Genomic DNA, 15,641 nt, shown 5'->3' with positions numbered 1-15,641 from the left:
ACGAAAGGTTTCCTCATCATCCGGTCACAACTGTGCCCAAAACAACGTAGGCTGCTGATAGGTCCAGCAGTCCGCGAGATTAGCCGCGGACACACGCGCGCGCGCGACCAAATGTATAATCCCCTCCAGACTGCCGCCTGGCGGCGATGATAAACTTGTGGCCAACTAATAGTACACAACTGGCCTTAAGTGGACAGGGAACACGCTCGCGGTGGAAATGTTAGATTGATAGGGGTACATTTCTGCCCCGGCGCCGCCTAGCGGCTTACTCCGGCTCTCGGAACTGTGAACATCTATAATTAGCCGAACGACAAACCAGAGAAACAGGTTGCTGACCGCGTGCGCACCTGATACCCGATCTTCAAACGACGTGTTTCTTTTTTTTCCCCCCCAGTCCAATTTGGCGGAAGCCCGCACAACCTGGCAACCCAGTTTCCCTGCGATCAGATATTTCCTGCTTTTGGGTTTCCCTTTAAGGGGGCAGGGCTCAATGCTGGGAATTCACGTCAGTTCATCCAAATCAATGAGAGCAGCGGAGATGTCCGTCTTTCGGCTCCGTCTTCCAGGAAGGGATTATTAACCAGCACACTGCCGCGATGTAACCCCCCCCCCCCCAACAGGGAAACAAAGAAGTTTCCAGCGCGGAGGACCGAAAGCTGCCGTGTTATGGACCGACTGGCCACATAAAGCCCCCCAAAACTTCTTGCTTACGAGGAACCAGCGCAAAGTCAGCGGGGGCGGGCGGGGGGGGGGTCGCGGGTGTTACTACGGTTTGTTTCACGGAGAGAGGGGGGGAAAAAAGGGGGGAAAGAAAAGAGCAAAAGTGGAAGAAGAGGAAGAAGGGGAGAACTTCACGGAAGACATGTCCGAGTCCTCCTCCATAACGACCCAGGTATATCGGTAATTTGCCCCTGTCGGGTGTACTGGTTTGTCCGCCCGGGGGAACGCATAGTTGCGGCGTTTGTGTTGTCAGTCATCTGTTGCTCCGGCTTGTAGCTGCGGCGCTGGCGGGGAAAGTCCGCGCGGAGACGGTCCGGTCACGACTCCTACCGGCGCTGCCATACGAGCGCCGCGGGACACCGATGTGTCCCGGGCAAGTTCGTGCAGCGGACGAATGCGGCGTAGGCGTAACGCACGTATGTCAAGGGGTAACCGACTGAGGCTGTGTGCATGGGTAACACACTCCCAAGAGCCCCCAAAACAACTGCAGAAGAGCGTGCATGTGTGTGCACACCGCTGCCCCGGCGAAACGCGAAGCGAAACGCGGCCACTAAGAGTGCTGGAAGAGGACTACCTGACCGGCTGCACGCTGGGGAGAGCCTGTAAGCTAGCTGCTGCTGCTGCTGCTGGGTTTGTTGCCGTGTGGAGGTAAAACCTGCCCAGCAGCAGCAGGTACGGTGGTCCGGTTGCGTCTCCTCAGCCGAGACCTCCAACTCAAAGCTGTTTCGGGGAGGGGGGGGGGCAAATCGCTTCACTCTTAAGACAAATAAAACGTGCGGGGTCGAGATGTGCATCATATAACTTTACAACCCGCCGTCCCCGCTCGGCGTGAGTCACAGTCTTATCTCGCCCGCGAGAAGGTTCAACAAGTGCAGAGGAGGAAAATGTCCCCACCTTTTCCCCACAGCTGAAACTGGGGCACAGGGCTCCCTGAGGTGATGATTGCGAGACGTGTTTTTGTTGTGTTGTGTTTTTGCTGGGTGTGCTGGCTCGGTGGGTCTACGCAGGTCTCCGTCACAGGGACCTGGTGGCGGAGGACCGGTTCCTGGCTGTGGGAGTGCAGAAGTGCTTCTATTGGAAACTTGAAGGGCTGCCGAATACTGCTCTCGCACCCTGTCCCATCACCTGAAAACGAGCGTTTGAGGGGGTGGGGGGGGGTGTAGACTGACACGTGTCCGCGTTACGTACGGGTTTTAAATGTCACACTTGATCAGAAATAGATTGCCGATTAGTTTTAAACAGATGCGCGGAGCCGTGTGCCGCGCGGTGCCAGCGGCGTGCCAGGTTCCCGTCCAACCGGTCACCGCACCGGCTGACGTCCCCGCTGGCCCGCGGTGAACCGGAGAGGACACGCCGCTGTGCGTGGAGGGACCCGGTGCAGAGGGGGCGGAAGCAAAACACTTGGCATTTCGTGGCACACGCTCGTCTGCGTCCGGCCTCGACGCCGCAGGAGGTCTTGTGCAGCCTCGCAAAGCGAAAGTAGGGGGCCGAGTGGACCTGCACTATTTTAGTCGAGCCAGCTCTGACTCGGGAGTCGCAACCCGTCTTAAGGGAGGAACGCAGGAGGCGATACTCATCCGTTCAAGGTTAACGGTGTGCTCCCGGAGGGGAGGCGAGGGAGGGAGGGAGGGAGGGAGGGGGCTGTTTGGGTTCAGGGCCGGCACGTTACTGGAGGCCCGAGTGTGAGGCATGCTTTGTGTCTCTGTGTCTATTCATAGCAGGAGAGGAGCCCTTTCAGTCCTTCCGCGAGCCCCCTGCCAAACTCCACTTCCTCCCCCGTCCATGCCCCCGTGGCCAAGCCAGCCAGCCGAATGGAGGACAAGCCTGCCAGGCTGCCGGCGCACCTGCGTGAGTACACACACTACACACACACACACACACACACACTACACACACTACACACACCACAATGATAAGTTAATCAGAAGAAGAGGGGCGGGTCGTGTTCCTCAGATGTCGGTGTGGGAGTCCACATCCTGTGTTTGATAACTACTTCGAATCAGTGTCACACAACGGCGTCCTCAACCTGAACGCCGCAAAGGTACAGACGCGCGCGCGCACACACACACGTGCACGCCAAGGCACACACCGGGTCATGCGTCGGCCTGTGGCCCGCGAGGTGTCGGAGGAGGCCGCCGGTCCGAGACCCTTGGCTCTCGCTCCAGCGGTCTGGACTTGTCGAGAAGCGCAGCGGAGCCGGTCTCGGGGACGGCGGAACGAGACGCCGTGTGACACCGTCGGTGGCGTGAGGTGAGGTGAGGTGAGTCCGCCTCGCTTCCACAACACGGAAGGGCACGAGAAAAGATACAGCGCGGGGGAACCACGGCAGGTCAGCGCTAACTGGTGTTTGGTGAATGATTAGAAAGAGAGGCGGCAGCTGGTGTGGAGGTGGGAAGGAGGGCGAGAGTTCACCCATGTTTACCTTTTTACAACTTCTGCACTTAGCAGACGCCTTTATCTCAAGCGATTCTGAATAAAGAGTCAAAGGGCCGTCCAGGTGGCGTGGCGGTCTGTTCCGTTGCCTACCAACACGGGGATCGCCGGTTCGAATCCCCGTGTTGCCCCCGGCTTGGTTGGCGTCCCGACAGACACAATTGGGGGGGGGGACTGGGGGGAATAGCGTGATCCTCCCACGTGCTATTTCCTCCTGGTGAAACTCCACACTGTCAGGTGAAAAGAAGCGGCTGGCGACTCCACATGTAGGGGAGGAGGCGTGTGGCACGTGGTTAGCACATCTGCTGTGTGCTGGTTATATGGGTGGTGTCGTGAATTGGCACGGTGGCAGGGACGAGTACAGGCCCTGGACCGCCAGCACCGTGAGTACAGGCCCTGGACCGCCAGCACCACGTCCCCACCAGCACCATGTCCCCACCAGCACCATGTCCCCACCAGCACCATGAGTACAGGCGCTGGACCACCAGCACCATGTCCCCACCAGCACCATGAGTACAGGCCCTGGACCACCAGCCCCATGTCCCCACCAGCACCATGTCCCCACCAGCCCCATGTCCCCACCAGCACCATGTCCCCACCAGCACCATGTCCCCACCAGCCCCATGTCCCCACCAGCCCCATGTCCCCACCAGCACCATGTCCCCACCAGCACCATGTCCCCACCGGCCCCGTTCCGTACGCCCGCCGCAATCTCGAACAGCCGAAACGGAGGAAAGTCAAGACGCCGGGCGAGGAAGTAAAGACGAAAGCGCCCGGGACATGTTTTGAAATGGGACACATTTCGGGCGCCATGTCGGGCGGCCTGAGGAGGACGCAGAAGCGGGGCCGACTAAGCGGACCGCCGGGCCCATGAAGACCGACAGGCCGACCTGGCGTTCGCTCTCTCGGACAGGGATTCTTGTTGTTGTTGTTGTTGCGTTGGATATACGGGTTTTGTAGTTTTTTTGGTCGCGTGGACATGTGTGGTGTCGTAGTTTGGGTGTGTCGTTGCGTTCGTGTCGCGCTGCTGGGGGCCGCGGACAGCTCGTCTCGTGTGCGAGGCAACAGGTGAGCTGCTGGGGACTTCACCTCGGTCTCACGCCGGTCCATGGCCGCACAGCCAATGAGAAGGGACGGGCGGGTCTGGAGCGCCGCCAGCGCAGAGGACCGCTGTTTAAAGAGCGAGGAGGAGGAGGAGGAGGAGGAGGAGGAGGGGGGGCTTTGTGAAAGAAACCATCAATATTTAACCAGCGTCCAGCGTGTGAAGTTCAGGGCTCCTTAACGCGGCCACTTTACGGCCATTAGCTGCATGATGAGCGAGCGCGGCTTTGTCTGCGCACGTGGACGGCGAGCAGGAAACTCCCTCAGCCCACTTCCCCTTCTGCATTGTCACAGAACAAGGAAGAGAGCTCAACAGGTCTACGTCGGCTTTCCTGTAAATGTACCCAATTAGGTCGGCCAGGCCATCTCCCCGGAGCGCTGTGGAGGAGTCCCCCCCCCTCCCCTCCCCACCCCACAACCCCCCCTCCCCCCCCCCCACACACACAACTGGACGTTACTTCTGCATCATATTTATGAGGACTATTGTCCTATATAGAGGACGCAGACTTTGACTCTCCTCCATCCGCACGTCCCGCACGGAAGGACTTTCTTTTCTTTTTTTTAAGTCTAAAGTCTTACTCGCCTTATTGCCGTCCCCGCCTCGGTAATGATCGAACCCCCCCCTCCCTCCCTCCCCCCCCCCCCTTTCCCGGTCCCCGAGCTGTCCCGCGACACGTCTGTCCCCGTCCATCCCTGGAGTCAGAACACCTCCTCTGTCCAAACAAACAGATGCATGTACTGCGAGACAAGCCATCCATTAACTCCCCATTCAGCCATTCAAAGAGAATTTTGTCCTGGGGGGAAGGGGGGGAGGGGGGGAGGGGAGGGGGGGAGGGAAGAAAAGAGAGAGAGAGAGAGAGAGCAAGGGGGGAGGAAATTGCAGTGTGGGCAGAAATCCGCCTTCTCCATTTCCTGCAGGGGAAGTGGATTAGATCAGGGAGAGAGTCGCAGCCGGCTCCTCACCCTTTAAGAATGCTGCTAGGCTCCATTTTAACCCTCTGCACCACCTCCTCCACGGGAGGAGAAGAGGTCTGCCTCGTCTGCAGCCTCACTCACGCCTCACTGACAAGTCCCTTTGTTTTGTTGTGTTTTTATTAAACTCTTCTTCCCCTCAAAGATTTCTCTCATGTTGAGACTGTAGTTTCTATCACACTGTGCATGGCTGTGTGTGTGTGTCTCTCTCTCTCTTTGTGTGTGTGCGCGTGTGTGTGTGTCTCTCTATCTCTTTGTGTGTGTGTGTGTCTCTCTATCTCTTTGTGTGTGTGTGTGTGTCTCTCTCTCTCTTTGTGTGTGTGTGTGTGTGTGTGTCTTTCTCTGTGTGTGCATGTATGCACGCGTCTGTCTCTGTGTCTGCTGTGTATGTGTGTGTCTCTCTGTGTACATGTGTGTGTGTGTGTGTGTGTGTGTGTGTGTCTCTCTGTGTACGTGTGTGTCTGTGTGTGTGTCTTTCTCTCTGTGTGTGCATGCATGCACGCGTCTGTCTCTGTGTCTGCTGTGTATGTGTGTGTCTCTCTGTGTACGTGTGTGTCTGTGTGTGTGTGTGTGTCTCTCTGTGTACGTGTGTGTCTGTGTGTGTGTCTTTCTCTCTGTGTGTGCATGCATGCATGCGTCTGTCTCTGTGTGTGTGTGTGTGTGTGTCTTCTGTGTATGTGTGTCTCTCTCTGTGTACGTGTGTGTCTGTGTGTGTGTCTAGCTGTCTCTTTGTGTGTGTCTAGCTGTCTCTTTGTGTGTCTGTCTCTTTGTGTGTGTCTGTATGTGTTTGTGTGTCTAGCTGTCTCTTTGTGTGTCTGTCTCTTTGTGTGTGTCTGTGTGTGTGTGTGTCTAGCTGTCTCTTTATGCGTGTCTGTCTCTTTTTGTGTGAATGTATGTGTGTGTCTATCTGTTTCTTTGTGTGTGCGCGCGCGTGCACGTGCATGCATGCATGGGTTGTGTGTGTGTGTGTGTGTGTGTGTGTGTGTGTGTGTGTGTGTGTGTGTGTGTGATGGAGGCAGTTCGTGAATGTCATAAGCTAGCAGAGTAATGGCTGGCCTGCAGGAAGTGTTGTTCATGTGTGTTGTGTAGTAACTGCTCAGTGGTTGTGGGCCGCTGGTTTCCACGATGCAGAAAAGAGGCGAACATGGACACACACACACACAAGAACACATTTCACACACAAACACCACAGTGTGCACAACTCTGAGATTGTGGCGAGAGGAATTTTGGGGAAAATATTGGGAGTTTTAAAGTCCTCGTGTCATCCATCCATCACTCTTCTGTGTGTTTGACATCAGTAAGCGGGGTATCGAGTGACCGGCGCCACAGAAGACGACGGTGTGTAACAAAGGAGGCACGCACGCGGCCATCTTGCTTTTCTTTCTACCGACGACACAAACTTCGTTACAGGAGAAACGGATAAAAAGACAAAAATCCGAATTTAGAAAAAAAAGAGGCATAAAATTGGATAACAGGAAAACTGAAATGGAATTTGGGAAAAATATAAAGGACCTCACAGGGGTCCGACAGTGGGCCGTAAATAATAGAAATCAAACCAAAATGGCCGCTCCCACCATGGCATGGATTACGATGCAGTAACATTTCTTTCTTCTTTTTGGAAAGGACTGCGGATGGCCTCGGGTCGGCGTTAGTTTCGTTTATCATCCTTTTTGGAAATTCTCTTTGTGTCCGTGCGGCGACTGTCGGACAAATCCGGTAACACCGAGGGCGGTCTGCCGGCGGCCTCGCCTGGCGTTGGCTGTGGTGTTTTTAGTGTCGTCGTGGCTGGTGCTGGATCGGCTGGGGGAGCCTGGTCTGCTGCATCGGGTGGGCCCAGGGGCCACGGCCCCTGGCTGGAGCTGCGCCCGAGGAGGAAGCACCGAGGGCGGTCTGACGGGACGCGGAAGCGGGGCAGGCTAAGCTAACCGCTAGCCCACGCAGACCGGCGGTTCCGACAGCCATCCTGGCTGGCGTTCCCTCTCTTGGTTTAGCTGGGCCGTCCCGGGTCGTCCTCTGTGTGGAGTCTGCGTGTCGTCCCCGTGTCAGGGTGGGGCTCCGGTTTCCTCCCACAGTCATGTAGGTCAGGTGAATGGGCCATACTAAGTTGTCCCTAGGTTTGAATGTGTGTGTTTGTGTGGGCCCTGTGATGGCCTGGCGGCCGGTCCAGGGTGTCTCCCCGCCTGCCGCCCAGTGACTGCTGGGATAGGCTCCGGCATCCCCGCCACCCTGAGAGGGATAAGCGGTTCGGATAAGGGCTGGATGGATGGGTTTAGTTTGGAGGTATGTGTGTTGTTGTAGTTTTGGGGTGTGTTGCACGGCTGGGGGATACCAAGACCAAGTGTCCCTGATCCCCGAACCACAACCACAACACTAGAGACCTTACAGTTAAAGAGGGACAAGCGACAAGCGACACACCTCGGTGCCCCGCACCCCCGTCCGGACGGTGCCCACTGCCCCTCCCCACAGAGAGGGGCTCGTTAGCGTCGGGTCACGGCGGGTGGGTGCAGGGCGCCTGCCTACCGGCCTGCAGGGTCGTCCACGACCCTGCTGCTATACGATCGTCCTCGCACGGGAGCGCGACGCTGGTTCGAGTCCCGCGCTTCCAATAGGAGCGGGGCAAGAGGAGAGGAGTGTTTGTATCTCGGCCCTCCCCGGGCCGGGCGGCCGTCCGGAGCGCTGGTGTCTCCGCTTCCCTGAGACGGCGTTCCAGATGTTACGAGCCGGACCAGCTGCAACGCACACGCGGCGCGGCGGGGATCGGACGCGCGGATCCGAAGCAACAAAAACTCCCTATTCATGTCCATGGAAACGGCACTCGCTGCTTTGTGTGTGTCTGTGTGTGTGTGTGTGTGTGTGTGTGTGTGTGTGTGTGTGTGGCTGCTCACAGCTGGGTTCGAGCCATGCATGCCTCTGTGAGTGGGCGGATGAGAGCGAGAGATATGTGTGTATTTGTGCACAGTGTGCTAGAGGTAATGTAGGTGCGTGCTTGTTGTGTGTTTACTTTGTGTGAAATGTGTAGGCTTGCAAATGACCCCCCCTCCCCCCCCCCCATCCACCGCCCACCTTCCCCCTATGAGCAGCTCGTTACCTTGCCTACTGTATGGGGGAATTTGTGTGCGTGCGTGTGTGTGTGTGTGTGTGTGTGTGTGTGTGTGTGTGTGTGTGTGTGTGTGTGTGTGTGTGTCTTTCTGAGGGGAAATTTCCTGTGCCTGGAAGCAGCTCTTGTCCTCAGGAATTTCCTGAGTGGGCAGACGCCGCTTCCTGAATAAATGTTGTTGTTTTGTGTGTGTGTGTGTGTGTGTGTGTCTGTGTGTGTGTGTGTGTCTGTGTGTGTGTGTGTGTCCCCCCCTTCAACTCCCTCTCTTTTCTCCTCTGAAAGGGAAACTGTTCTCACATGCCGACGACCAAACAGCCCCCCCCCTTTCCTGTTTGTAGCACACTCCACATGACATTTTACCCCCTCCCCCCCCCGCTTCCCACCCCATACCACCTCCCCAACCCCCAGATCAAACGTCACACACCGTCATTGCAAACCGGGGGGGGGGGGGCCCTGCTCTGCCGTCTCGTTTCAGCCGCTTCAGGCGGCGTCTCGATATCGACCGGCAGACTGGCACGCCCCCCTCAGGCGGCGCTGCGGTACGGCTTCTCAGCTTTAATAACATGCAAAGATAAATCCAAGTCAGGGGTTCCCAAACTTCTTAGGCTATGCACCCCCACCCCCCCTACCCCTACATCCCAACCAGGCTGATGCACCCCCAGTCCCCCCTACCCCTACATCCCAACCAGGCTGATGCACCCCCAGTCCCCCCTACCCCTACATCCCAACCAGGCTGATGCACCCCCAGTCCCCCCTACCCCTACATCCCAACCAGGCTGATGCACCCCCAGTCCCCCACAACCTTTCAGGCGTCAAGTTTAATCACGCACAAATCATCAGAATGCACGTTAACAAAATATTCACCCCACCGATACCGAGGAGGGGTGGGGATCTTTCGGAATCTCACGACTCGATTTCGATCTCGATTCTTGGGGGTCACGATTCGATTCAAAAATCGATTTTCGACTCAAAGGGGTTCCAGGTTTGGTACATAGGGGTGCTAATTTCAGGATCTAGTCCGGTCCGCTGTGCGCTCAGCAAGGCGGCGTGGCAGATTATGGCACGAAGGCAGAAGATTATGTCGTTTCTACGTTTGAAAACGTTGTATCAATTGATTTTAATGATGTGAACACACACAGGCCAACCCGACCTTTCGATGGGATGTCGTATCTTGGCCCAGTTGTCTGGATCATAAATCTAAAGCCTTCACTGTCGCCTACGCTGTAGGGGTGCGGGTCTTTTGAAATGAAACAGGCGATGATGGATCTAGCAGTTATCTTATATTTTTTCGCCCGTTCAGAATTGGCTGGGAGTTCGGTGAAGTGGTGCAGTGCGCGTTGGTTGTGTGTTAATGTGGCAGGAGGTCGTCGTTCCATCCGTTCAACTCCGGGCGATGGCGTGTGACGTGAGAGCTAACGTGTGTCGTGTTCCCGAAATACTGAACGTTCGTTTTGCAAATCTTGCATACCGAATGAGTCGTGTCAAGCTCCTTCTTCCCCGGGAGATTCTGGGTGCACGGATGACTAGACTCGCTAGGCCTCGGCTAACGGGTCGGACCCTTTGGTCGACTGGGTAGCGTAATCCCCCATGGTGCGGGAGACACGGGTTCATGTCCCGGCTGCGGAGGCTCTCTGCTGCCCCCTGGATTCGCTACATTAAAATCCACAATGCGCCCAAACGCTTGCCTACAGTGATGATGGGACTGCTCCATTTTTAGAAAGGCTACCAAGAGCTAAGGTTAGCAGCGACTGACTAGCCACTGTCGTGTTTTCCGGAAGCCAGGACAGGTGCGCAGCAAGTCAACATTGCCAGCAGCGAGGGGCCTGCTGGCGATTTTTGGAATTTGTGAATCTCTTCCGGAATCATAGAAGATATGAATCGCGATTCTTACGTGAATCGACCCCCTACCCCAATACTGAAACTACACTGCAGCAAAGTTTCAATAAATTGCAACAAAGTTGCACGCAAGTCGTCACTTTTAAAGAGCAAAGAGGATGGGCGAGGGCGAGGGCGAGGACACACCGATAGGCCCATCTTGAGAGAAGATGGGGGGAAATGAAGAAGAGAGACACTTTTATTTTGTCATCCTACTCTTACGATGAATTTGCCTTCTGCATTTCACCCATCCTCTTGTATGGGAGCGGTGGTCAGCCGCAGCGCCCGGGGACCAACTCCAGTTCTTCTTACCACTGCCTTGCTCAGGGGCACAGACAGGAATATCAACCCTAACGTGCATGTCTTTTTGATGGTGGGAGGACACCCACGCCGACACGGGGAGAACATGCAAACTCCACACAGAAAGGGCCTGGGGTTCGAACCCAGGGCCTTTCTCGCCGTGAGGCCACAGCGCTAACCACCGGGCCGCCGTGCCAACCCTGTCATGTTTCTCAGCCGCGTCAAAGAAAAATGGCATCGTTTAAATTACGATTAACCATACATAACACAGCGGTTATGGAAACTAGGACACCCGTAATTTGTATCAAATTGCAATGATGTTGCACACGAGCCGCCATGTAACAGCTTCACACCACCGCTACATTTTTCCTCCCGCACTCCCCTCAGAGGCAGCGCCACACGCTGGGTAATCCCTGATCCGAGTCGAGCAGTGCAACTGGTCATTCCAGGTGCACTTTTGCAGGATTTATTAACGAGCCACACTGAAGCGACGGCCTTTGCCACGCTACGGCGTTCAGTGTTGTTTTTTTGTTTTGTTCTTCATCCCTCTCAGTAGAGACGGTGCGCCGTGTTAACAGGCTGCGTGTGAGTTTCAGACAGGATGGGGCGGTTTTAGTTAAACAAATCTCTTTGAAGCTTCAGCTCGAATGTTAAAAAAAAACAAAAAAAAAAACAACACAAAAAAATTGGCGCTCAAACAAAAGGAAAGGGAGCAGTTGACGTTGGATTCAGGAACTAACCTACAAGAGCCAGCTTGCTCCGGCCGCAAACAACAAGCTATCAGAAACAGGTCGCGCTACTTCCTGGCCATAAAAGATTCACTTGATTGATGATCTATTTTATGTTTGTTTTGACTGGATGGTGTCCAGTTTCCCCCCCCCCTTTTTTTTTTTCTGGTGTGTTGGACAGGAACAGACACGTGCATGCTTGTGAGAGGAAGTGGAGAAGGCGTAAACGGGAGACGGGTGGGGATCCTATAGACCAAAAGAGTAAAAAAGCCCTGTTTGCATAGTGACACGGACTTTACCAGAGAGAGAGAGAGAGCGGGCGAGACAGAGACTATTTTAATGTCTTTATTTCAGGTTTATTTAACCAGGCAAAGTCACTCAGGAACAAAATTCTTATTCACAAGAACAGTCTGGCAAGAGGTTGCTGAGACTGAAGGAGAGGAAAGAAAGGAAGAAAAACATGTTTGACAGTAAAATCGTAAAATCATAAGGATGTAATCACAGTTAAGGGAAGACTAGAAGGGAGAGAGAGACTAGAAAGAGGAAGAGAGACGAGAGAAAGACAGATTAGAAGGGGGGAAAACTAAAATGGTGAGAGATTAGAAGAGAAACTAGAATGAGAGGGAGACTAGAACGGAGAGAGAGATAGAAACTAGAGAGGGAAGTGACTAGAAAATAAAGAGGTAGACTAGAAGGAGAGAGAGACTAGAAGGGACAGACAAGAAAGAGAGAAACTAGAAGGAAGAGAGACTACAGAGTAGAGAGAGACAGACTAGAAGGGAGAGAGATGGAGAGTAGAAAGGGAAGAGACTAGAAAATAGAGAGACAGACTAGAAGGGAGAGAGACTACAGAGTAGAGAGAGACAGACTAGAAGGGAGAGAGAGAGAGAAACTAGAAGGGGAAGAGAGACTAGAGAGTAGCAAGAAAGACGCTGGAAGGAGAGACAGACTACAGAGACGGACTAGAATGGGGAGAGAGACTAGAGAGTAGCAAGACAGACACTCGAAGGAGAGACAGACTACAGAGACAGACTAGAATGGGGAGAGAGACTAGAGAGTAGCAAGAAAGACACTGGAAGGAGAGACAGACTACAGAGACAGACTAGAATGGGAAGAGAGACTAGAGAGTAGCAAGAAAGACACTGGAAGGAGAGACAGACTACAGAGACGGACTAGAATGGGGAGAGAGACTAGAGAGTAGCAAGAAAGACACTGGAAGGAGAGACAGACTACAGAGACAGACTAGAATGGGGAGAGAGACTAGAGAGTAGCAAGAAAGACACTGGAAGGAGAGACAGACTACAGAGACAGACTAGAATGGGGAGAGAGACTAGAGAGTAGCAAGGAAGACACTGGAAGGAGAGACAGACTACAGAGACAGACTAGAATGGGGAGAGAGACTAGAGAGTAGCAAGGAAGACACTGGAAGGAGAGACAGACTACAGAGACAGACTAGAATGGGGAGAGAGACTAGAGAGTAGCAAGGAAGACACTGGAAGGAGAGACAGACTACAGAGACAGACTAGAATGGGGAGAGAGACTAGAGAGTAGCAAGAAAGACACTGGAAGGAGAGACAGACTACAGAGATGGACTAGAATGGGGAGAGAGACTAGAGAGTAGCAAGAAAGACACTGGAAGGAGAGACAGACTACAGAGACGGACTAGAATGGGGAGAGAGACTAGAGAGTAGCAAGAAAGACACTGGAAGGAGAGACAGTTTACAAAGACGGACTAGAATGGAGAGAGAGACTAGAGAGTAGCAAGAAAGACACTGGAAGGAGAGACAGACTACAGAGACGGACTAGAATGGAGAGAGAGACTAGAGAGTAGCAAGAAAGACACTGGAAGGAGAGACAGACTACAGAGACAGACTAGAATGGGGAGAGAGACTAGAGAGTAGTAAGAAAGACACTGGAAGGAGAGACAGACTACAGAGACAGACTAGAATGGGGAGAGAGACTAGAGAGTAGCAAGAAAGACACTGGAAGGAGAGACAGACTAGAATGGGGAGAGAGACTAGAGAGTAGCAAGAAAGACACTGGAAGGAGAGACAGACTACAGAGACAGACTAGAATGGGGAGAGAGACTAGAGAGTAGCAAGAAAGACACTGGAAGGAGAGACAGACTAGAATGGGGAGAGAGACTAGAGAGTAGCAAGAAAGACACTGGAAGGAGAGACAGACTAGAATGGGGAGAGAGACTAGAGAGTAGCAAGAAAGACACTGGAAGGAGAGACAGTCTACAGAGACAGACTAGAATGGGGAGAGAGACTAGAGAGTAGCAAGAAAACACTGGAAGGAGAGACAGTCTACAGAGACAGACTAGAAAGGGGAGCGAGAGTGACTAGTGGACAGACAGACAGACAGAGAGACAATAGGAAAGTCTAACAGGGGTGAGAGTGTTGGCTGAGGAAAAGTGTAATTGTCCGACCCACATGTCCCTGAGTCAGTGTGTCACAAGGTCACGGCCGCCGCCCCTCTCTCACACGCTAAACCCTCTTCCTCTTCCTTCTGCTGGGTCTCGGAGGCAGAAGAAAGTAAAGCCTTTCCTCCATTGAGCTGGAAGGATAATAGCCACCTGCCCTCACTTCCAGGGGAAAGCCAAACACTTACTTGAAGAGCTGAACCGCCGAAGAACCCGATGGAAGGAAAGCACAGTCCCGATCCCTCTCTCCGTCTGGTCCAGGTTCGCTCCAGTCAGGAAAAACACAAAACGTAAAATGATCACAGACTCGAAGAAAGCCTCCCATCCTGGAGGGTTTCCGTGTATTTTAATGACGGGTCTTCGTACTCGCAGATTCTCGGAGGTCGGGACCAACCGGACCTCCTGCCAGCGAGCGTTTGATATCTCGATACTCCAAATTTGTATCACCGAGCAGTGCAGTTTGACTGGCTAGGATAGTGTGTTAGCGTTATTCTGAAATACACAAACTGGATGTCGATTTGCATCTGGCAAAACGAGGGGAAAGGATGCGTGTGCGGTGCACTTTCGGGGCCGTGCTACGATATCTCCACCAGTATTTCTATGACATCATCACTGTTTCAGCATGTTAGTTAGGCTTACAAAAATGGTGAGAAAATAAGTTTTGAGTTGATTATAGATGTACCGGTGCCTCAAAAACCATCAGAGGAACATCCATCCATCCATTATCCAAACCGCTTATCCAACTCAGGGTCACGGGGATGCTGCAGCCTATCCCAGCAGTCATTGGGGCGGCAGGCGGGGAGACACCCTGGACAGGCCGCCACGCTGTAAAAAACGATGTGAGGTTTTAGCTTCCTCAGCTCATTTTCCTAAGCCAATCCAACTAAAATGTTGGGTGCACTTGAAATATCGGGTTTAACTGTGCCCGACTAATCAGCCTACCCAGAGTAGTTCGGCTAACATAGATCCCTTAGCTGCCTCAACTATTATTACATGTGGCCCCTGCAAAAATGCACAGAAGACCCCACACAGCCAACAAGGGCTGTCCACCTCCTACAGTGACGTGTGCCACGACATGACACATTGACACCGAGGGACAATTAGTAGGGCCGATTCACCTGACCTACATGTCTGTGGACTGTGGGAGGAAACCCACGCAGACACGGGGAGAACACACAAACTCCACACAGAGGACGACCCCCAAGGTTGGACTACCCCGGGGCTCGAACCCAAGACTTTCTTGCCGTGAGGCGACTGCACTAACCACCGTGCCGCCCTCAAATGAAAACCGCTCCCTGTAATGTTTTACCTTTCTCGGGCCATGTGCCTCTTTCTCGTGGGCTTTGACAGCGGTGCGGAGTAGTTCTTTACATCCAGACCGGAGAAAGGGTTGTAGGAGAGTTGCAGTTGGAGAAAGAATTCCTACAGGCTTGATCGGATGATCAGAGCAGTTTTGCATAGCAAATGAAAGACAATTCAAAGCGGCCGGTCCGTTTCTCAAAGGCAGAAATGGAAGAACAGAAAGGACAAGCGAGACCGTACGCACAGTTCAAACACACTGCCGACAAAGAGAACGGAGGCCGCGGAGAGTTCTTTAAATATTCATTTGTTATAAAAGAAAATACATTGGAAATGTGCGTTCACAAAAAGAAGGGGAAGGAGACGTTCATGCGTTTGGATGTGCATGTGAGAGTGCGTGTGACGTGAGCGGTCATGCAAAATTAACCGCCCAACTTCCCGGTAAAGCTCACGCCCACGGCTGGAAGGTTCACGGCAGGATAAACCTGGACGAGCTGCCAGGCTGAAAGCAGGAGCCAGTACAGTAATAAAGAAACAAGATAGCGGTGATGTCATCCTCCTCTCTCCTCCATTCATCCCAAGCGCTTACGAGTTGCCTTGGCAACATTGGGAGAGAGAGAGAGAGAGAGCGAGACAACGAGAGAGAGAGAGAGAGAGAGAGAGAGAGAGAGAGAGAGAGAGAGAGGGAGAG

At 53.7% G+C, this 15,641-nt stretch overlaps 1 protein-coding gene across 1 annotated transcript in view; it reads left to right on the top strand.

The window, feature by feature from the left end:
• The first annotated feature begins 546 nt into the window (after window positions 1–546).
• Window positions 547–15,641, top strand: part of etv6 (ETS variant transcription factor 6) — a 36,540-nt gene continuing 21,445 nt past the window's right edge. The window contains 2 exon segments of the mRNA XM_056276466.1: window positions 547–892; window positions 2,442–2,568. Of these exon segments, the coding sequence (XP_056132441.1) occupies window positions 863–892; window positions 2,442–2,568 (157 nt within the window). The 5' untranslated portion in view covers window positions 547–862.

This window comes from Lampris incognitus, chromosome 3, assembly GCF_029633865.1.
Source record: "Lampris incognitus isolate fLamInc1 chromosome 3, fLamInc1.hap2, whole genome shotgun sequence".
Lineage (NCBI taxonomy): Eukaryota > Metazoa > Chordata > Actinopteri > Lampriformes > Lampridae > Lampris > Lampris incognitus.
Note: the sequence above shows the minus strand (reverse complement) of the source record. Positions and strands in the feature narration are given on the sequence as shown.